Source organism: Petaurus breviceps, unplaced genomic scaffold (assembly GCF_028583685.1).
Source record: "Petaurus breviceps papuanus isolate PSGF00001 unplaced genomic scaffold, PetGlider_PUasm1.0 37, whole genome shotgun sequence".
Lineage (NCBI taxonomy): Eukaryota > Metazoa > Chordata > Mammalia > Diprotodontia > Petauridae > Petaurus > Petaurus breviceps.
Window position 1 is genome coordinate 49,455,832 of NW_027186296.1, and position 23,545 is coordinate 49,479,376.

Below are 23,545 nucleotides of genomic sequence, written 5' to 3' on the forward strand. Positions count from 1 at the left end.
CCAAATCAGTAATAAACACTGCCCTTGACCTGGGTTTGTCAGTGGACATTTGTACCATTCAGCATCTTTGTGATTTCTCAAATCAAAACTCCCTTCCCTGGCCACCACTGTTCATATTTGTCTTCCCCTTTAGAATGTTAACTCCATCCCCAGCAGTTAGCACAAAGCTTGTCATACATAAGAAACCTCTTAATAAAGGCTGCTCATTCATTCTTTACCTGGAGATAACAGTTACCAACTCCTGGGGTTGGAGTCAAATGAAGGAAATTAATATTTTGCTATTATTGATTAATTAAATTAGGATTAAGACTTTCTCTGTTTCATCATTGAGGGACCAGTTCCTTTAGGTCAGTCAGCTGGTTAGTCTCTTAAGGACATAGATGATAGAAGATATTGCCCTAGTTGTCGGGGAACATGCTCATCCATCTTGGACAGGACCTCACCCAAATAAGAGAATCTAATCTAGATGACTTCTTAATCTTTCAAAATAAACCCATATCCTTGCATTCCTCCATTCGAGTTTAGAATGATCCAGTTTATGAAGGAGAAAACCAACCAGAATGGTCTGAGTGGAGAAGGATTCCTCTGTCCAAATTGCTGGAAGCAGCTGAGGCTTGTGATGGAGCCTTGTTCTTAGCAGAAGGAGCTGAAGATATATCAAACTACACTCTTTAAAGTGTACAACTAGTTGTAAACACAACACATTTTTAATTTTAATCTTTGTTTTTAACATTTTTCCTAACACAATACTATATGATCAACAAAACAATAAATTAAGCCCTGATTAATGGGTTTGTTAATTTCTGAGGCGTTTAGGGGCATTCCAAAGTCTGTTGGAGCTGACTTCAGCGCCTGAAAAGTTACCCGAAAATGTAGCTGCAAGTTTTTCACAACCTGAGCTTCCCAGTTCAGCTGGGAGGATAATACAAGTAGAAAATGTAGTGGCTCTTGGAGTCAGTGACATTTGAACTGACTTGCGGCAAGTCCAGCCTTCTGTCCACTATACCATAGCTACAATCCAGAGATCTAGAGTGCATTCTAGGAATGGGAGACAGTCCGTTTAGGGTATAAAATGACCAGCAAGCAGGCCAGTTTGGCTGGAATTTAGGAAAGTGTAGAGGAGAATGACACACCGGAAAAGGTAGGCTGGAGCCTGGAGCCACACTGTGAAGGACTTTTAAAATCAAACAGCTTTGAAGTTCAATACACATTTGATCAAATACGTGAGTTGAACTGGAAAGTGAGTCAGATTCTAGCGTATGCATTAAAAGCCTCGAGTTCATTACCTAGAACTTGAACTCTTTTCTCCCTTTTCCTGACTCCACCCTTTCCCTCCTCCTCCTCTTCCTCCCTTTCCCCTGCACTCTTTCCCCACTTAATCCCCCACCCCTTCCTCCTCCTTCTTCCCTCGCCTCCGCCCCCTCAGGCTCCTTTTCCATTTCTCCACCTCCTCCAGACGTCGGAGCCCGCCCCCCCCTCCATGATTGGCTGTCCTCATTGACGCTTCGGCACTGCATTGGCCGGAGGGGCGGGGGCTCCCGTTCCACACGCCAAATGGTGTGTTTGCGCGAGCTGGTCTGCATCCCGGATCCTCCGACCTTAAAAAGAACAGCGACGGCCTGGAAGATGGACCCGGACGAGGAGGAGAAGCTGCTTGCCAAGCCGGCCTTAGAGCAGGAGGGGATCCGCTTTCTCCAGAACACGGGTGAGCCTGTCGGAACCGCTGCAGGGATAACGAACAAACCAGTCTGCTCTTCCCGTGCTCCGTCCTGCCAAGGGGGCCGCGGGGGTTGTGGTTGTGGTTGTGGTTGTGGCGTGGCGTGGCGTGGCGGGGCGTGGCGGCGAGAGGTGGAGGGTAAGGAAGCCGGTGAGAAGGCTGGGGGAGCGCTTGCCCGACCCTCACCCCGGGGACCGTTAGTCAGTGGCAGCGGCGCGTGCACCCTCTCCCCACCCCGCCTCGACTCCCACCCCTGGAACTTGGCCTTCCCACGTCCCCGGCAGCGACCTCGGCTGCACGATGTCGGAGACGCCGGGTCATGTTCTCTGGGACACCCCTTGGACACGTCTACCCAGCCGACTTGGGGTTCGAGGCAGGGGGCCGGAGAACGAGGCCCCCAGGGAAACCTCGGCCTCCTCTGCTGAGCAGTCAAGTTCGGGGTGACGGTGCAGTCCTGTGCTTGGGGAGGATGAGTCTGGGTAAACGTGCTGCTAGCCCAGCACCAGGAGAGAAAGTCTCCGTTGGCTGAAGCTGGAGGGGATCTTTCAACGGGGAGTTGGGGAGGGGGCGAAGTAGAAGGAAACAAAACCCACTGTGTGTGAGGACGAGGATTGTCTCACACACAGACACCGCCCCCGCCCCCAAGAGTCAAGTTTGGGAAGCTTCTTCTGGGGCAGTGTTGCCACCCCCTCCGCTCCCGAGCACACACACACACACCCGGCCTGTGGGTGGCTTTACTGAAATGAAATGACTTTTTGTGTCATTTACGAATCCTTCGGTGGGTCATAGTGTGAGACACGAGTCCCTTTTCGTCCCACCCTGTTGATAAGTGGAAATGAGCTTCTGGAGCAGCAAGGACTGTCATTTTGCCTTGCTATGTATCCCCTAGCTCTCATATTGAGTGACTGGCCCATCCAACCCCACCTTATCTATTTGACTTGATGATTAAATTGTTTCTCATAACTCCTTGCAGCATTTGGATTGTTTTGCATGAGTCATGCCTATAGCTGTTGTCACACCTGGAGTTTGCTTATGTGGCCTTGTTTCCTTTGAGGGAAAAGTCAGCTGATAGAGAAACAGAGACACCAATTTGAGTATGGGTAATAACTTTTTTCTTTCTTTCACTTTTCTAGTGGGCTGGCTGCTTTCCAATTATGGCTGGTACCTTCTTTTCAGCTTGGTTATTCTCTACCTGATCTTTCAAAAGCTTTCCAGTAACTTCAGAGTCATGACACAAAGAAGCTTGGATTCATCGGGTGCAGCTAGTATAGGTCTGTTGTTGCAAATAAATAAAAAATATGAAAAATTTCTTGGACACTTACTTATTTTTACACTTAGACATCATCTAATTAATGATCTTAAGATGATGGTAGCTTTAAAAACAGTGGGAATTTAAATACATTGTAATTAATATACTGTTTCTTTTTCTTCATCTGGGATTATAATTGTATGACAGTCCTTGAATTTTCACCTTGGTAGTAAGTTTTACATAGTATGTCATTTTCATTGTTTTGCATTTCACAAATAGCATATAGGACTGATTAAAAATGATATTTCTCAGTTTTCTCAAAAGGGTAGGTCTAAGTCCTGTATATCTATTTATAGACATGTATCAAGGCTTAACGAATTTTACTTTTTAGATCTGCAAGTCAGCTTTCAAATTTAGGAGCCATTTGAATTTTCTTGTTTTTTTAAGGAAAAGTAAAAACAAGGAAAGAGGGGCAACCTGTTACTTTAAGGCAATATCCAGTCTCCAGTCAAAGCTCAAATGATAGTCACCAGAGAGATCTGGAAAGATTTAATTCGATCAACATTTTATCAAGCTAATAGTAAGCAGTCTTATTCACTCAACTTGACTCTGAGTAAATTTTGACTGTTCCCCCAAAAATAAAAGAGTAAAATTTTGTATTTAAATTTTTTTTTGTTTTTTTCCCCTTTGATTTCCTTTAAAAAAAAAAGTATTTTGGAAAGACCCATAGACTCTAACAGGCTACCAGAGGAGTGCCATCAAAAACAATTAGGAACTCCTGCTCTAAAGCAATAAATGTACATAATTCCTGGCTCAGATTTCTCTCATAACCCTAAAACCCATGCCCTCCTCACTGCTAACTCTTAAGAATCCTTCACTTTTGTTCAGGTGACATATCTAGGAAAAGTTTTCCTGATCTACCCCTCCTCCCATCCTTATTCTCAAAAAGTTTTTATTCTTTCCTCTCCATCAAATTATTTTTGTATCTCCACAACCCTCATGTTACAAATGAAAAAACTGAGGCCCAGAAAGTGACTTGGTCAAGGTCACTACGGGTAGTAAATAGAACAAAATAAAAATTAAGGAAGAACCAGGATTCCAACCCTGGGCTCTCTACCTCCAAATCAAGAGGCCTTTTTTCCCCATTTAACTACCGTGCTTCACCCTTGAGCTGTTGAATTTTAATAATAAAATATCTTCCAAAATATAAGTACTCATAAAACTAAAAACAAACTAGAACTGTATGGAATAAGTATATTAATGGGGAGTGGGAAGTGACTTTTTTTTAACTTTCACATTTTCTTGTTATTCAAGATAATATTCTGTGATTCTTTTCCTGTCTTGATTTTATAGAACCTGATGCTGTTGTTAAACAACAGGAAGCTTTAGCAGCTGCTCGTTTGAGAATGCAAGAAGAATTAAATAAACAAGCTGAAAAGTATAAAGAAAAATTAAAGCAGGTATGAAAGGTTGGAGCTAATAGGCTTTTTAAATTTTTTTTTATTTTTTGTTTTTTATTAATTTGTTTACTTTTAGTTTACAAGATTCAATTCCACTATTCCTTGAGTTTCACATTTTGTCCCCCTCCCTTCCCTCCCCCCCATGTCAGCATACAGTCGCTAATAGGCTTTTAAAAAACTTTCATTTCATACTTATGTGTATATTGGGGGTCACATGGGAAGAGTAATTTTTCATGTTTTTATTTTCTCATTTGGTCCCAAAATCTGTAATATTTTCAAATAACTACTTATCCTTTTTTGTTACATCATATGTCTCCACCTAGTACAAGAATTTGCTCATTTTGGATAGTGGGAATCACATAACCAAATATTCTTTGCATATTTTTTTTCTCTTATTATTACTAAAGTATTTCTGTACTGTCTCAAGAATGTCAACTTGGTGCACTTTGACTTTACCTTATATAAGTAAGTAACTTTTGACTTTGATTTGAGTCAGGGAGGGCTGTGCAAGGTCACCAGCCTCACTTTCTCCTCCAGCAGCCATCTGGATCCAGTAATCAGATAATCATCAGGATGACTGGAGATGACTCAGGATACAATGGAAGACCTACACCCTTTTAGGCTCAGGCCTTTCCAGGTACTCACTTAGAGTGAGGTAACACTCATTCAGTGAATAGGCCTTTTTAAGAACTGAGTGAAAGGATGGCCCCTTTAATTAGAAAAAAGAAAAAAATAAATCTGGGAGGGGAAGACCCTCAGGGTGGCTGCTTCAAAGGGAAAGTTACCATTGACCAACACTCTTAAGCTGAGCGGTCCCAAAATACAGGCATTAAGTGGATCTTGGGCAGGAACCTATTGTGGTCTAATCTATGAGCTTCAAAGTGAACTGGGTTTAAGGTTTTGTAAAGAAGAAAGGAAGGAAGGAATCTAGCCAATGAACCCCATGACTGCAAGTCATATCTTCATTTCCCTGATGCCATGCCCTCTTTGAAAAAGGACAAACAACCTCTGAGTAGACCAAGCTGCCTGAATGGGGATCCACCTAGTTGGGTAACGCAGCTCATTCTCTCCCTGTCCTCTCCAAAGGAAGGTAAAATTTGATGGCCAGAAGCTTCGAGATTAACTTGGGATGAACTGGCTAGATTCCTTCCTTCCTTTCCTCCTTCCTTCCTCCCCTCCTTCTTTCCTTCCTTCCTTTCTCCCCTCCTTCCTTCCTTCTTCCCTTCCTTTCTTCCATCCTCCCTCCCTTCCTTCCTTCCTTCCTTCCTTCCTTCCTTCCTTCCTTCCTTCCTTCCTTCCCTCTTTCCTTCCCTCCCTCCTTTCTTCCCTCCTTCCCTCCTTCCTTCCTCCTTAAACCCAGTTCATTCTGAAGTTCATTGATTGGACAATAGGTCGCTGGCAAGCTCTACTTCATGCCTTTATTTTGGGCTCTCCTGACTTAGACTCAATGTCATTGGTAACTTTCTCTTTGGAGCAGCAACCCTGAAGGTCTTCCCCTCCCAGCTTGATTTGTTCTTTTTTTTTTTTTGGAGGGGGTAGGGCAGGGCAATTGAGGCTAAGTGACTTGCCCAAGGTCACATTTTTTTTTTTCTAATTAAAGGGGCCATTTGTTTAATCCATTCAGATCTTAAAGAGACCTATTCACTGAATGGGCATTACCTCACTCTTAAGTGAGCACCTGAAAAGGCCTTAGCCTAAAAGGGCCAGGGTCTCTCATTGCATCCTGAGTCATCTCCAGTTGTCTTTAAGAATATCTGGTCACTGGATCCAGATGACTCTGGAGGAGAAAATGAGGCTAGTGATCTTGCACAGCCCTCCCTCCCTCAAATCAAAGTCAACTGCAAGTCATGTCATCATTTCCCTGATGCCATGGTCCTCTTTGAAAACAAAGGACAAACACAACACAAATTCCTTTAGACCAATGACTGTTTTCAGCATTGTACCTTGTTTGATTTGAGAGTTAGGTGCTATGCTCCTAAGTATAGCTTGTCTTGCCTATTGCAACTTCTGTTGCCCATTCTTCATATGGTAGTTTATTTTAGCAGAAAAGAATTTCCATTATATATCAAATACTGTTACCATGAGAATCTCTATGTAACAGACTATGTAAGCTTCAAAATGCCACCTGACTGCAAGTCAATTTTTTTTTTATTATTTTTTTAAAAGCAATCGGGGTTAAGGTTACACAGCCAGTTATTTCTGGGTGTGGTGCTAAGTGTTTGAGCCCGGGATTGGGGCATTGAAATCTTGGTTAATTGGAAATGGTTAAAGGAACTGAGAATACCTAAAGGAGAAAAAAAAAAACTTAGAGAGGGCCAAATATTTTAAAGATTTTCATGTGGAAGAGACACTAAATTTGTTTTGCTTGGCCCCAAAAGGGCAGAAGATAGGGTACAGTGGAAAAAATGCTGGATTTGAAATCAGGGGACATAGGTTCAACTTCTTCCTTTGCATTTTATTTCCATATGTGACTCTGGACCCCTCTATTATGGAGTAAGGACTATACTTTCTATTTAAATTGCACAGTTCATCTAACACTTCGAGTAAAGTTTTACAAATATTTCACAGAAAACTATGGACTATATTCCTGTTCAGTTTTAATAGTGTTCTTTCGTAGGTTATTTAGAGAAGTTAGAGAAAACCACTCTACCTAATCTAGTTGGGACTGATGTCTAATCAGTCTAGGTTATATGGTAAGCATTAAGGAGATATTTGTATAACTTCTTTATCTATGGATTTGAGTATCCAGAGAAATTACATAATTTAAAAGTATTATACTTTTATAAATAAATATGCTTCTGTCTGGCTTTAAAAATATCCTTGTTGAAGAAAAAAGACTGGACTATATGAGTTAAATTATAATAAAGTAATTTACCCATTGTTTGAATGAATGTTCTAGTTTAGTAAATCGAAAGTTTGCACGATTGTTAACTTGTGAATTATAAGTGATCATTTCTCAATGGCATCTCATTTAGCTTCGATAAATAGCCAGGTCATTTAGTTTTTTGATATAGCTGTAACTTAATCACTTCTTTAAAATGTTTAGTATGTCTTTTTTAGAAATAAGTGAATGCTACATGTGAGCCTGAAGTTTTATCAAATAAGAATGTTCTCTTTGTATAAAACAGAAATTTAGTTGCTTCTCTAGAAACTTAATATGGAGCAGTGAGAAAGACCACTGGATTTAGTCAGGGGATGTCTTTGCTACTTATTACTACTGATGTGACCTGTTTGAGGCCTTACATCACTCATCTGTAAAATGAAGTGGTTAGAAGAATTGGCCTGGGCTAGTCATATCTGGATCATAGATGCAGAGCAAGAAGGGGCCACAGAGGCCACTAGGCCATCATTTCATATATCAGGCCCAAGGAAAAAAAATAACTTGATCAAGGTTACCGCTCATTCTTTTCTGTTTTCTTTTCTTTTGATATGACATTTTGCTCTCTTGGTTTTTATAACTCAACTCACTTGGCAAAGCTTTTATGGCACTTCTTTTGCACATTTGGATGTATAGAAGGAATTGTGGGCAAAAGTGAATGTTTTGGTATTGTTTCTAATTAAGTTGACAATTGAACAATTCAGCAAACTCCAATTTTAAAAATGTTTTTAAAACCGAAGAAAAGGTAAATTCTTATGAGGAAGGTTTGAGATGAAAGACTTGTCAAGGGTTTTTAGGCTAATGCTTTGAGAACTGAATGCATATGCATGTACACATACAACATGTATATGTTTAATGATTGCCATATTTAATCCTTAGCTTGAAGAGGAGAAAAGAAGACAGAAGATAGAGATGTGGGAAAGCATGCAAGAAGGAAAAAGCTATAAAGGAAGTGCTAAAAAGCAATCAGAGGTGACAAATTTCATCCTATATTTTCACATTTTAAGTAGATTACTTTTAAAATGTGATTTGAAAATTACTCATAAAAAGCATATTTGTTTTATATACCAACAGCAAAAACCTGAACCCGGTTCTTCAAGTTCTTCAACTATACCAAGGCCTAAACCTGATAGAAAACCTCTGCGAAGTGGTGAGTACCAACTAAATTATTTTGTTGCAAGCAATTATTTAGCTCTTGGATGTATTTAATGAAGGAAACACATTGTTTTATGCTTCAAATGGACTTTAGGGCTCATAAACTCATAGAAAAATTGGTCTGAAGGAAGAGTCATTCACAATCACACTCAAAAACTAGACAACTGCTGCTTTCATACTCTGAAATGAGTTAGAAGCCAAGAAGTGAGAGAAAAATCCTTGTAGTTGCCCCCATTTGTCCTAAGCCATAATAAGTTGCCTGAGAAGCTCAAATGAATTTTGGGGAAAACATTTTTTTTAATTCTAATAAGTTTGGATACAAAGCTACAAGAGTTCTCAATTTACAAATGAGAAAACTGAGGCACAGAGAAGCTAAGTGGCTTGCCCAAGATCACACAGGTACTAAGTGTCAGAGGCAGGATTTGAATCAAAATCTTCTCAATCCAAGGGCAGTGGCTTTTCTACTGTAACACAAGTGTCATTTTATAAAATTTTAAATTCCTAATTCATTATATGGTTCTATTGTCATTTTTCTTTTTTTACCCATTTTGATGCTAAATTGTATTTCATTTTGTAGTCTCCATTTTATGTATTAAGATTCTTGTTGCAAAACAGTTCTATGAGGGTGGGACTCTAGACATGGTGTTTCTTTTGTTCTTCTGTAGGATGTGAGAGATGAGTGCATTTTGCAGGAAATGTAGTTTTTGTAATTACAAAATTTCTGCTATATTAATTACAGAAATCCAGTATGTTAAAATATAATGAGTCCTAGGGGAAAGGGACAAATTGTGAATCACACAATTTTGATGGTTGTATCAAAAAACTGTTTTATATCATGTGCTGGATGGGGGTGGAAAATGGAAAGAAGGAGAAAAAATTATGTACCATTCTGTTGAACTTTTTAAAAATTTAATATTTTATTTTTCCTCAATTACATGGAAAAAAAATTTTAGCATTCTTTTTTTTCCCAAATTCTGAGTTCCAAATTCTCTCCTACCCTCCCTCCTTTCCTTCCCACCTCCTTACATTGAGAAAGCAAGCAATTTAACCTAAGTATACATGTGTAGTCATTCTGCTGAACTTTCTAAAGTAATCTAAATTAATTAACCTAAAGAAGAGGAAAAGGGATATGAAGGATAATCAGAGAGAAATTCTTGTCTGTGTTAGGTGTTAATGGATGGGAAAATGTAAGGAATGTGTAAACATTTGAAGCTAAGAAACAAATTTGAGATTTTGTAAAGTGGAAGGAGTTTCTTCTCTGAGGAAGACCGTATAACTTGTCTTCCAATGAATGATAAAATAGTTGTGAAGATGCTGAGAGGTCAGAGTTCATTCAGGGTCAGAGAAGGTACATAAAAGTAATTGTGGTCCATGACTTTGTGCTGAAAGGTCCATAAGGCAGCTACATAACAGCAGGGAAGACTCTTGTTTTCTTGGGACATTTCTGTAAGTCATGACAGGGAATCTCTCAAGACTTAGATTTAGAACTGGAAAGAAACTTAGAGACCATCTGGTTTTACCCCCTTATTTTACAGATAAGGAAACTGATGTTGAGAGAGATGAAATGACTTTTTAAAGATCATTTGATCCCAGGTCCTCTGATTCTAAATCTAGTGTTTTTCTACTGTATTACTCCTGCTCCCACTCATCAAATTGGATGACTTGTGGTGATTCATGTAAACATAAATGGCTTTGTCAGAAGGAACCCAGAAAGTAGTGCCACAGACTATAAAGTCTTGGGCAAGGAACTGAAGATTTAGGATACAAGTGGTTTTTGTCACTGCTGCCCATTGAAAATAAGTTTTTCAGAGGAAAAAACAGATTTGGGTAGTGAGCAGCTGATTATGAAGATGGTATCTGAAAATAGGACTTTTTTGCTTATTGTTTATAACGGCAATGACAAGCTTCAGGCTTAGATGGAACACATCTAAGAAGCGCTGCTAATTTGCTTGGAGTCCTAACAAATCTAACAGGAACTTTAAAGTGAAAAGGAACGAGAAAGAAATCTGCTTATATGTATAACTGCTTATGTGTGTAAAAAGTTAGATATCAAAAAGAATGTAAAAACACCTTATAATGTAGGAAAAAAATAGCTTTTGAGATGTTCCACTTCTTAGAAGACTGAGTCTGAGAAAGGAACCAGTAATAATACCCAGTGGCTTCTGATATACAGGTGTACAAATCTATACTGTAAGTAACAAGAGAAATTAGATTCTAACATAAGGAGACAAAGTTGATCTCATGGCAATCTCACAAAGACTTGATAAGGTTTATTATTTCGATGTGGCTTTGGAAAGGTAAATACCAAATTCAAAAGAAATAGCTAAATGATGGAGGAGGGTGGTAGCATTGAATATTAAAACAATATACTTCAATAAGGAAATGAGGAAAGAGGATGCTTGTTGGAAAGCATAAAATTCCCTAGAGACAGAAACAGACGTGGTATTGTCATCAGAGTATACTGAAGTAATCGAGTGGTTTGGGAAGTAGATGATTAACTTGGCATTATACACATAAAATAATAGTGATAAGGACCTCAGTTATCCAGGCATCTGCGAAGCATCCTTTCTGCCCAAAGCAGAGCAACTAATTGTGTCTTGAATTGCCTTAGTATAGTAAATTCCTCTTTCACGACATCATTAATCAAGTATAACCCCCTCATTTTACAGATTAGGAAACTGACATTGTGCTCAATATCATATAAATAGTAAGTAGTAGAGACAAAATTTGAACCCAGGTTTTTAGGCTCAAATCTCATTGCTCTTTCTTCAGACCACTGCAATCGACAAGAAAAAAAAATCTATTCTGGATTTCATTCTTACTAGTAGGGAAGAGCTAGTTGCTGGGGTGGAAATGATGGGAACAAAAGATGGAAGCAAAACCAGTTAACAGGGTTTGAATACAAAAGTTTAGCACAGTCCTATGGCAGACATGCTAAAGCTCAGTGAATCAGAGAAGTTAAGAATATCTAAAAGATTTTCTTTTAAGCTAGAGGGTAGAAAGGGGGCTTATCTCTTTCTAGGGAGTGAATAAGATGGTGACAATTGACAACAGAAATGATGTAGAGCTGCTACATTTTTACTTTAGTTGTATTCTGTACCAAAGAGAATGATCTTCAGACTTGCAAGAACAAGAAGTGTGGCTAACACAAGATAAGTAATAGTAAGAATACCAAGGTGTGTTTGTGATGCGTTCACCTGGCACAGATAATATAGCTAAGGCTACTGAATGAATTGGTTGATATTATTATTAAGCACTGATCTTTGAAAGACTGGGGAAAACAGTAAACTTCAGAACAAAAGAAATGCAGATATTGTCCTATTTTTTTTAGAATGTAGAACAGAATTTAAACTATAAGCTAGTGAGCTTGACTTAGCTTCCTGGTAAATTTTTAGAGTGTCTTGTTAAAGACATGGTTGACAGTGTTACTAAAGGAATAGGCAAACCTAGATTTTACCCACATGTTTGACAGTCTTTCATTCTATTAGGAAAAGTTAAGAGAAATTTGTGCTAAATAATACCATTGGGTGAATTAATACCTGGTGGAATGTCCAGGTTGAAAAAGCAGTTTTTAATGGTTTAAGACCAAATTGGAATGAAGTCTCCAGTGGAATGCCCAGGGATTCATTCTTGGCCCTGTGCTACTGAACATTTTTTCCCCCATGATTTAAATAAAGGCATGGATAGCCCACTTAATCATATTTACAGATGACACAAAGTTGAGATGGAGCAGATGACCCAGTATGCTAGAAGGAAATCAGTATTAAAAAAAAAACTTTACATTGAAATTGAGCCAAATGTAATAAGATGAAATGTAAGTGGAATCAATATGAATTTTTATATTGGGTTCAGAAATTCAACTTCACATAGAGGAGACAGCAGTTTGTCTGAAAAAGATCTAGGGATATTTGTGGATTGCAAATTCAGTATGAGTCAACAGTGTATTATGGTAACCAAGATATCTAATACAGTCTCAGGCTACATCAAAACCGTCATTACTTTTAGGAATGAGGAAATGATAATTCCAGTGTCTTTAGCTTTGGCCAATCACATACACATACATATTGTATTCAGTTCTGAGTGCCATATTTTAAAAAGGACATTGAAACTGGAGAGTTCTTGGAGGAAGTTGATGGTAAAGTCTATGCTATATCTAGAGACAAGAAGGGCTGTCATGTGGAAGAGGGATTACACTTGTTTGGTTTTGGCCCAAGAAGTCAGAGCTACTAGCAGAATTATACCAAAGAAGGGTGGGCTATTTTTGGAAGGTAGTGGCTTTCTTCTCATTGGAGGTTACTGGATGCTCACTTTGGAATGTTTTTCAGGCATAGGTTAGATCAGATGACTACTGAGACCCCTTTCAACCCTGAAATTACATAAATTCAGTGATGTTGTAAATGGGTCACTCTTGGTTGATAGAAATATCATTCCAAAGTCTGTTCACTATTCACTTTGACCTACCAAAAAAAAATTCCATTTGGTCTTGAATGAGTTAGGAAAAGAGATGTCTTTTCACTAATTAATTTTGTGTGTGTGTGTGTTCTGTATTGTTATGTTTGCTGCTGACTTTCAAAGATAACTGGAGATTGATAGTTTTAGTGATAATTTTCTTTGTCATTCTAGGTTATAACCCTTTGTCTGGAGAAGGAGGTGGAACATGTTCATGGAGACCAGGACGTAGAGGACCCTCATCTGGTGGATGAGGTTAAGAATCTTGCTTATGTCTCTTGACATTAGCAAGATAAGTTTTAGCCCACTATTCAGCTGCCTAGCGTATGCTTTTCACAGTGACGACAAGGGGAAGTGGCGTTTAGTTCAGTTACTATAAATGTAGATTCATTAAAAGGTCGGAGGCAATAAAAGTTATAAATAATGCCAATAGGATAGGATTTAGGGAGTGTTGTACATGGCATTGTTTTAGTTTAACACATTTAAAAAATTATTTTAAATCATTTCTTGTTGACTGATCATAGATGGAATATAGTCGTTTAGATGGTAATTAATAAATAGAAAGGCCTCATCATGATATTTTAATCATTTGAATGTCCATGACTATAGATGAGTCTCTGTGACAAGGCTGCGCAGAATGATGTCTTCCTTATAAATGGTGAACTCACCAGTGAGGATTACTGATGATAGATAGTTGGTGGTGTTTTTTCTATATATTCATTTTTTTATGCATAGAGCTTTGTAAAATACTGTAAATATTAAAAATACAAAGAGCCTTTCTCAGCATCTTTTTATTAAACTAGATATGATACAGTAGAAAGAACTCCAGCCCTGAAATCAGATGATTTGGGTTCACATTCTTCTTTCTAACATTTACTAAATGAAAAGGTTGAAATTCCTTTCCAACTCTAAAACTATGATTTTTATAAATTCTCTCATCTTCATGCTTTGATTCTTTATCTCTCCACTATGTCTCACCAGATTGAGGACAGGTAACATAGGTAGGAATTTAGAAAAACGTAGGCCTTTGGTTTTGTTTAAGCTTCTCTTCTGTTTTGTTTTAGAACCAAAGACAGCATATTTTGAGTAAAATTGTAGATTTATAGACTATCTCTTCTTTTTTATACATTTGTGTTATAGTACTTCTTGGTCAGTTATGAAGAATACCTGTGAAGTAATAGAGAAATGACCATCTTTAAAGTGGCAATAATTGGGGCAGCTATGTGGTGCAGTGAATAGAGTACCAGCCCTGGAGTCAGGAGGACCTGAGTTCAAATCTGGCCTCAGACACTTAACACAAAAACTAGCTGTGTGGACTTGGGCAAGTCACTTAACCCCAATTGCCCTCCAAAAAAAAAGCAAAAAAAAAAGTGGCAATAATTAAATAATTTTAAATTATTATAAGAAAATAAATTTGAAAGGCATACGTAAATTGTACTTAAGTACTTCCCCTGGATATGTGATTAGTGTATGTATCCCTCATACCAGGGAAGGTCATTCATATCTACTCATCCTGATGTATTTTTCTGTGAGTCATACATAGTAAATGTGCTATCACAGTAGAGTACTTCACATGGTCAGTGAAATACTTGAGCTGTCTATCTATTACACTGAATTCTTCCTGAATGAATGAATGAAGAACATTTATTAAGTACTTATTACTTGCCAAGCACTGGGAATACAAATAGAAAAGTTGGACAATCTCAGACCTCAGGAAGCTTACATTCTAATGGAGAAGACCACACATAGAGGGAAATTAAAGTTTGAAAAGTCACAAAGATTATGGTTGTCATTCCATCTATTCTGTCTCTCTCTGTCTCCCTCCCTCCCTTATCCCCATATATACATATATCTCCTTCATCTGATGTCTTTTTGCACCTAAGTAATAGTGTTCATCTTGCTTAAACTTTACTTCTGTTCACTTTCCTCTTGGCTTATTTAAAATTTTTATTCTTCTGAAATTGCGGTATTCAGTGATTCACAACCCCATGTGTATAGCACCACTGAGGGAACATTAATAATACTAAAAAAAAGATGGACAGTATATGATTTAGGGTTATTGAAAGCACTGCACAGTTTTCTGAATGTAAGCAACTGAGTTCTAAACCCCTCTTAGAGTACTGACACAGCTGTCAGAGCCAGTGGAGAAGAGGGATGGCCTTGGAACCAGGGACACTTGAAAATTTAAGTCCTGCCTCTGCCATATATCTTCTGTGTGACTAGAGCAAGTCACTTAACCTCTCAGTGTTCTGGGCAACTCTCTTGTTTACCTGCACTGGTAGAGGGAGCTTCTTCATCTGGGAGTTCCCTCATCAGTAAAATCACAGGTCTAGTCCCTGTCTCCTGTTCCATATCTATACTGTTTAAGAAAAGGCTAGCTCAAACATGTCTTCTGCCAGTGATTAGACAAATTTCTGCATGGGGAAAGGGTAATCCTTCCTTGGAGTTGAAGTCTAAGTTAGGAGGAGAGTAAGTGTACCAGAGTATCTACAACGTACTAAAGAAGAAAACTGGATGCTTAGAGCAGCATTTAAAGGCCAGGGAAGCCATTCTAGGATTAGGAAGCTGAACATTTGACTCAACTTGTTTCCCAGAGCTTCACTTTTTAAAAACTGCTGCAGCTTGCATTCTCTGCCTTTGCCTAGTACCAACATGACAGTATAGTCTTGCTTAGGGTTTACCAAGCTTCCTATTTTATCCACTTCCTGTTTTACCAAACTTAGCTTGTGAGGCAGTGTTGACAGCAGCTGACAGTTCCTGTGGTATATGTTGGCTCCCATGTTTACTTCTTAGTCCTACAGTCCTGCCAGTACACCAGGTAGTAAAGGGAACTCCAAATCCTCTCTGTATCAGGTATATCATAAATATGTTTTTCTTATGCGTTGACAGTCAACCATGTTGTGTTCAGGGTAGATTGCAATTGAGGTGCCAAGAATAGACAGAATACAAGGTAACTGTGGAGTGCAGATGATCTTCATAGGCGGTAGGCCACCAGACTAAGGCATAGAGGTGCACTACCCTTCCTGCCAGTTTTTAGGAAAGCCTAGCCGTACAGAGACTGTGAGGATCTAGCTAGAACTGAGGGAATCCCTGTGGGGCTCAGCATCGACTGTCTCCTTATTGGCTACCATGGCTGCTCTTAGGACATACTGAAAGACAGCCTGTGTCTTCCCTCACTTCTCTCAAGTAAGTAATCAGTGACCACAGAAACTTCAGTGTTGTGGGATTAAGGTAGAAAGAATGCCATGGTGGGAGCTAAGATTCATAAGGAAGGGTTTGCATAGGTACAAGTGCAGCAGCACTTAGGCTGCCCATGTTATTCCTGAGTATCTAATCCCATAAACATTAAATGCCAGCTGTGTACCAAGTGCTGCGGATATATTTAATAAAAAGAGAGTCCCTATCTTAAAGAAGTTTATAATCTAGAGGTTTGTCTCTCACTACATAACTTATTCATCCTCTTATCTCATTTCCTTGATGACATTTTTACGTTACTTTTTGCATGTGAGAAGCTATTGTCTTGGGCCGCTAGATGGCGCAGTGAATAGAGCACCGGCCCTGGAGTCAGGAGGACCTGAGTTCAAATCCAGCCTCGGACACTCAACACAAAAACTAGCCATGTGACCTTGGGCAAGTCACTTAACCCCATTTGCCCTCCAAAAAGCAAAAAAAAAAGAAAAGAAGCTATTGTCTTTGTATTATCTGAAAATTTTTTTCTTTAGGTACATTGCTGGGAAAATAGTGATGTTAAAAAGATGGATTTTTGTGTGAAGGAATAACTTGTGGGGTGGGGGTGGGGGTGGGGACAGTCATTGAACATTTATAATTTTCCAAATTCAGTCCAGTTAGTTTTCTTCCTTCAATAAGATTCATAGCATTGTCTATCTTTGGTACCTACCCAAGATATAAGTCAATAGGCACATCTGGTTGTCTGTTGTAATCAAGGCAATATACATTCTTAAGTCAATTAATTTTTGCAAGGTGAGTTGTTTGGCTGTTCACTCAAGTGCCCATATATCTCATTGATAAAGCCTTGTAATATTCTAGGACTTAATACAAATACCACAATGTCATCTCAGACTCCAAAGTTCTGTGACCCATTCAACAGAACCACTATAAATGAAGTGTTTGTTCTGAAGGAGATACACCCATTGGAGATATTGAGCTTGAGAGCACAAAGTTATTAGTGGACCTACAATTTCATGGATGCATAGATGAAAGCTTGACCAGATTTCCCAGTATCTTGGAGATAAGATTTTGACATTGATGTTAATTCTTAAATTCAATCTAACCCATAGGAAAAGACAAGGATGCTAACAGGCAAATGTAAATATTTCTTCCTCACATTTTCCAATTTCTGGTGTCATAGTCCATGGTGAATGAATTATTTGATTACATCACAATCATCTACTACCACCAAGATCTCAGAAATTTAGCCATAGAGAATCAGATGTTCACTAGAATAAGCTTCTCAACCTTTTTTGATTATGCACAGTATTCTTTGTCAAAAGGAATTTTAGCAGTTGATAACAAAGGATTCTTAAACAGTCAGGTTTTCAGATCTATCATCTACCTTGACCTGGTCCTTAGGATTCTTCTATCTCTTATCTATCTTCTGTGCAACCCACCCCCTTTTCATTAGTTTCCTAGGACTTGCTGTGGAGGAGGTGATACTACTCTCTGAGGCCAAGCTGACAAGAACAAACCACAAACTAAACCTACCATGTTTCCCCGATAATAAGACACTGTCTTATTATTTTTTTTGGACAGAAAAACACCAGAGGGCTTATTTTCAGGGGAGGGCTTATTTTAATGAACATTGACAGCAATTTTAATAAACAGGTAAATGTGAACAAAAAAATGTACCTTTATTCAATAAGCTAATCACTGGGGAAGAACAGGATGACACGCTCACTGCTGCAGCTCTGATTGGATGCAGCTCGGAGCGCGGCGTGCGTTTCACGGGGCGGGGGGAGGGGACAGTGCATACAGAGGGTACCGTAATGTAGCGTGTAGCGCAGTGTACCTCCACTATAGTAGCAATCTCAATAGGGCTTATTTTCGGGGGAGGGCTTATTTTGGGGATAGGTCTTATTATCGGGGAAACACGGTAGGAGCAAGAGCTTGGGATTTTGAGGCACTCTAATTAAAACTCACAGCATACTAATGTCCTGTATACCTTTTGAGAATCATTGCACTAGAGGGTCTGTTCCCAGGGGCTTTGAACAACAGAAATATATTGATCTTTCAGAGCTTCTTATACCTATACCCTCAGCTTATAATATTTAGGACAGTCTGTGGCAGCTACCGTGTTTCCCCGATAATAAGACCTATCCCGAAAATAAGCCCCCCCGAAAATAAGCCCTATTGAGATTGCTGCTGTAGTGAAGGTGATACCCTGCGCTACACGCTACATTACGGTACCCTCTGTATGCACCGCCTCCCCCCTCTGGTGAAACGCATGCCGTGCTCAGAGCTGCAGCAGTGAGCGCGTCATCCTGTTCTTCCCCAGTGATATGCTTGCTGGCGCCATTGAGAGCAGTGCCGCGGAGGAGAGCTGAGGCAGGACAACATAAGCCCTCCCCTGAAAATAAGCCCTCTGGTGTTTTTCTTTCCAAAAAAAATAATAAGACAGTGTCTTATTATTGGGGAAACATGGTAGTTCGAATGCCTCTATGCTGACACTGCTAGAATAACAACGGATATGGAAAGGTGGGCCTTGAAAACCCTGGTTGTTGCCACTACCTATAACTGCTACCTCTATCACCTTGAGCTCTGAAATGCCTCACTTTTTTCCCTTCACAGTTGACCACATGGGTCAGCTCCTCCACAGCAAGTCCTAGGAAACTAATGAAAAGGGGGTGGGGAGCACAGAGAATAGATAAGAGATGGAAGAATCCTAAGGACCAGGTCAAGGTAGATGATAGATCTGAAAGCCTGATTGTTTAAGAATCCTTTGTTATCAACTGCTAAAATTCCTTTTGACAAAGAATACTGTGCATAATCAAAAAAGGTTTTGAAATAAATCATGATTTGATGAAAGAAAAGTGTTAACACTTTGAAAGTTAATGAAATTAACTTGCCCATAATGGAAAGGGATGGCAAAATGGATTGAAGTTCAGAAGAAATACTAGGACTGGACACATAGTAAGCACTTTATGAATGCTATCTGACTGTCAAGTAACAAAACTATAGTTCTTTTTATTTTGGAGCGGGGAGGGCAGGGCAATTGGGCTTGACTTGCCCAAGTTCACAGGGCTAGTAAGTGTTAAGTGTCTGAGGCTGGATTTAAACTCAGGTCCTCCTTACTCCAGGGCTGGTGCTCTATTCACTGTGCCGCCTAGCTGCCCCAAAACTATAGTTCTTAAAAACAATTTAAAAAACATTATAATATGAAAAGATACAGTCCACTGTAAAATACTTCTGTACTTGTGAAAGCTTGCCTCTTTCTTAACAATACCTTCATCAAGGCTGCCAACAATTCATGTTTAAATGGTCCTTACGAGGGAAAGTGGGGATGTCAGTTATTATTTTCTTGGTTATTTTTCAGTATTTCCTTTCCTTCTTCCTCCTACCTTGTGAATCTGTACCTCCACACCTGGATCTCCTCTATTTACACTTCTAGTTGAGAAAAAAAAAGCAAAAAATAGTAATATACTGATTCAGCAGGGTTATGTGACTTTCTCTAGTAGTATTCAACTATGCACATAAGTTTTGGGGATATGGTTATCATTTGACTTCTCATTAGAGGGGTATAAACTAAAACCTAAGACTTATCTTGATTTACAACTTCCATCCTCTGAGGTATTTACACCTTTTTGAAATCAAACTCACCCAACATCTCTGATCTTGCTGACTTAGTGAGTGGGCAAGTGAAGAGAGGGGGGCTGGCTCAGACCCATTTTGATTCTGTATTCTAGGAGAAAAAAATGAGGAAAACAAACATTATTCTAGACTTTCCTGCCACCCAGAAAACAACAAATACCATTCAATCCTTTTCTTCTTTATACAGTATTAGCCAAAGATAACAAAAACCAGAGATTCAAAGAACTGTCTTTCAGATTGTGTGTGTACGTTTATTTTGTATAAAATAATTATATTGGAATAAAGGTGTTTTGCACTTTTTCTTTTAAAGGATACAGTACTTTAAAATACTCCTTGATGGTAAAAGCTTGAATTTTTCCAGTCTTATTTCCATTCTTTTTTAATTAAGAATAAACTTGTTTCTAGATTTTAAGTGAATTATGGCATCGTTGAGCCACGGATGTCCCACTAAACACAATTCCATTGTCATTTTTGCCAATCAATTCATTAGTTTTCCTCTGTAAGTATTTCAACATGGAGTCCATTCCTTGGGCAGAGCCCCAGATTTTCTTCAAAACATGACTTTCCTTTTCATTTGCTGCTTCTAAATCCAATTCAAAGCACTAGCTCTTTGAATTTTTCAAATACAACTGAATTACATGTGACAAATTCCTTAATTCAAACCATTACTTCCTATGTGAATGTCCCTGACCAAAATACTTGGGAGACCAGTCATTTGGCACAAGCCTCCTGCACAATCAACTTTCTTCCACTGAATAACATTTCATTTGCAGATACCAGTCGCATTCTCTTTGGAAACATAAGTGATGAACATCCATATGGACTCTGTCCAAAAGTAGTATATGGTGTTTGAAACCAAGCCTTTTCATTAGCCCAAACCATATCACAAAGAGGCAATATGGGTGCTCCAAGTCCAATGACAGGGCCATTTACTGCTTCAGTGATGGGCTTCTTAAACTGTATAAAGGTATTTACAAAGTTTCTGATAGCTTCTACCATCTTAGTGCTTTCTCTTTTTCTATCATCTGTTAAACACTGTATGAAATAAAATCGAGACTGCGGCAGAAGACACTCCCAACTGTACTGAGTAGCACAAGTTTACTGTCAGCAGCAGCAGCAGTATTCAGTGCACTTTGGACTTCCTTCTTTACCTCTGGGTTTAATGAATTATTTTATGATGATTTTGTTGATAATAAGATATGGGTGAAGCCATCTTGCTTTCTAATCACAATGTCTGTATCTGTAAATACTTTTAGTTTGTCTCACACTGAAACAGTCTTTTTGTCAAAAGTCTTCTGAATTCAATAAACCTTGTTTTACTGGCTGTCACTGCTGTAACAGATGTTTGTATGTTGGTTGTTCCATTGACTGCTAATGTGTCCATAAGGGCAGAGGTACCGTTCCTATTGATTACTAATCCTCAGGAAATTGTAGCCATCACAGGGACAGGCAGCTGAAGTACTAATCACTGTATTCTTGGCCTGCTTCCCATTCTAGCTCTTTCTGCACCAGCACCCAATAAAGTTCCAACAGGTTTTTCTGCTGCTTCTTCCGGGGCCATAGATATGTTCGATATGATTCAGTTTGTTGGGGCTTTCATTCTGAAAGCCATCAACTGCTGTCCTCTTAGTAGGACTCTTGGGGACTAGAATTTTAATACCAGATTTGGCAAGGTTTGTATTTGTTTAGCTTGAGAGAGATGGCGATGTGTTTTTCCTAAACTTATGACTGGCATTAAATAATTGACTTTTTTTGAAACATAGTCTTTCCCAATAACAAGTGATTTGGGACCTGTTTGTGAAAAACTGCTATTGGTAGATCTGGAAATCTGTTTCCTAGTGTTGTTAGAAGTCCTATTTGTTCTGGTTAATGTACTTTCCTTTTGTTTTTCATTGTGACACCTATTAAAGTAATGTATATATTTCTCACAATTCACAGGATGCTGTTCAGGTTCCCAGCTGTCATCTTTGCTATCATAGCCTTTCCATCAAACCAAATATTCTTTTTTTTCCTTTCTTGTTTTTTCTCTTGTCAACAATTCTTTCTACCGGCCATAAATATGTCATATAGCACCATCCATTCTTGAACTTTTCCTTGGTGGATACCTGAGGACTTCCAGACTAGTAACACATAAGGTGAATTTTTACTAAAATCTGCTTGCAGTATTTTCTTTCTGATTTGGAGCCCTATATCTTAGCAATTATGCATCTTGGAGAGTTAAACCTGAGGTTCCTGTCTGGTGACATTTTATTCATTGATACTTTGCCTTCTGCCTTTGACACTTTTGAGCATTTTTTCTTTTTGTTTTCTGAGATATGGTAGATATGTTTCATTTTTTTTTGGAGGCTTATTCTTAGGTTCTCCATTCCATGTCTTCTAGGTCATTTTCTTTGATTATAGAGACCTCATATATTTTTCCAATTTTTGTCTCTTTTATCTTTGTTCCAAAAATTTTTGTATTATTCAGTTTTTTAGTTCTGTATTTTTCTTTTTCAAGGTGTCCAATTTCTTGGACTGTTTTTCCAGTTCTAAGCTGTTAATTCTTCTTTATTTAGTGTTCTAATTTTACTGTTTATCTCTTCCATTATTTTGCTAAGTCTTCCAAACATTCTCAGCATTCTTATGGCCATTCCATTGTCCTTTCTGGGGTTTAGTTGTAGTTATTAAAAAATTGTTTTCTTATGGTGGAGATTTCTCCACAAATGGGGTAGACATTCTTCTACTCTATGGTATTTCTATATTTTGAGGTTATGGAGGGGAATTGAACTTAGATACCACTCAGGCTTGATGATATTACTAGAAGTCCTCCCTCTTAAACTTCTATGCAATATAACCACCTGTCTGCTAGATGCTTCTATTTCTACGTTCCATTGGCATCCCAAACTTGGCATGTCCAAAATAGAACTACTGATCTTCTCTTTTAAACCTACTCCAAACTTTTGAGAGCATCACCATCCTTCTAATCACCTGAGTTTACAATGTTGGGTTCCTCCTTGATAGTTGAAGCATTTATTAAATGCTGACTGGGTGTTGGACACTGTGGTAGGTGTTGAGCATACAAAGGGTATATTGAGAGGCACAAAGAATGAAACAGTCTCCACAAAAAAGAGCTTACATTCTAACGGGATAGGCAACAAAGACATATAAATGTGTGCAACATGCATTTAAAGTTAATAAATACAAATAAATTCAGAATAGTTAACTACAAAATAGTGTGAAAAGGAGATAATTAGCAATTGGATGGGTCTAGAAATGTGTTACACAGAAAAAGACATTTGAGTTATTAAAGGAAAAATAAGACTATCAAGCAGAGGTAAAGAGTGTATTCTAGGTATGTGGAAACAGCCAGTTACATCTTGAAAGGTGCTAGGGGTTCTGTTGGCAAAAGGTAAGTGGGAGAGCATTCCAGGCATGAGAGACAGTGTGCTAATAAGGGACAGAATCAAGAGATGGAATATCAAATTCAGAAAATAGCTAGCAGCCAATTAGTCTTTAACAGAAAATATTTGAAGAGAAATAATAGAAAATATGCATGGAAAGATAGCTCCAGAATGTGAAAAGTCTTAAATACCAGGGCAAGTTTATAGTTTGAATAAGGCATAGGAACTATAGAAGATTTTTCAGCAGGTAATTGATGTCAAATTTATGTCTTAGAACCTTTCATTTATCAGCTTTGTATAGTATATAGTAAAGAAGGTAGAGCCTAGAAGGAATAACCATAATTATAAGGCTATTGCAAAAGTCCAAGTGAAAGTGAAGAGAGCCTAAACTAAGGTAGTGACTGTAGGGATGGAGAGAGAGCTGGATGTGAG

The 23,545-nt window shown here is 38.6% G+C and overlaps 1 protein-coding gene and 1 pseudogene across 1 annotated transcript; one reads left to right on the top strand and one right to left on the bottom strand.

Annotated features, from left to right (window-relative positions):
* Positions 1-1,522: 1,522 nt before the first annotated feature.
* On the top strand, positions 1,523-13,686 carry SELENOS (selenoprotein S). Its single transcript, XM_069098451.1, has 6 exons — positions 1,523-1,705; positions 2,851-2,988; positions 4,320-4,426; positions 8,184-8,276; positions 8,379-8,454; positions 13,083-13,686. Exons 1-6 carry the CDS (start codon positions 1,555-1,557, stop codon positions 13,160-13,162), a joined length of 645 nt encoding a protein of 214 aa, XP_068954552.1. The 5' UTR covers positions 1,523-1,554; the 3' UTR covers positions 13,163-13,686.
* Positions 13,687-20,134: 6,448 nt separating this feature from the next.
* LOC138168324 (chromodomain Y-like protein pseudogene) lies at positions 20,135-21,378 on the bottom strand (annotated as a pseudogene).
* Positions 21,379-23,545: the final 2,167 nt, after the last annotated feature.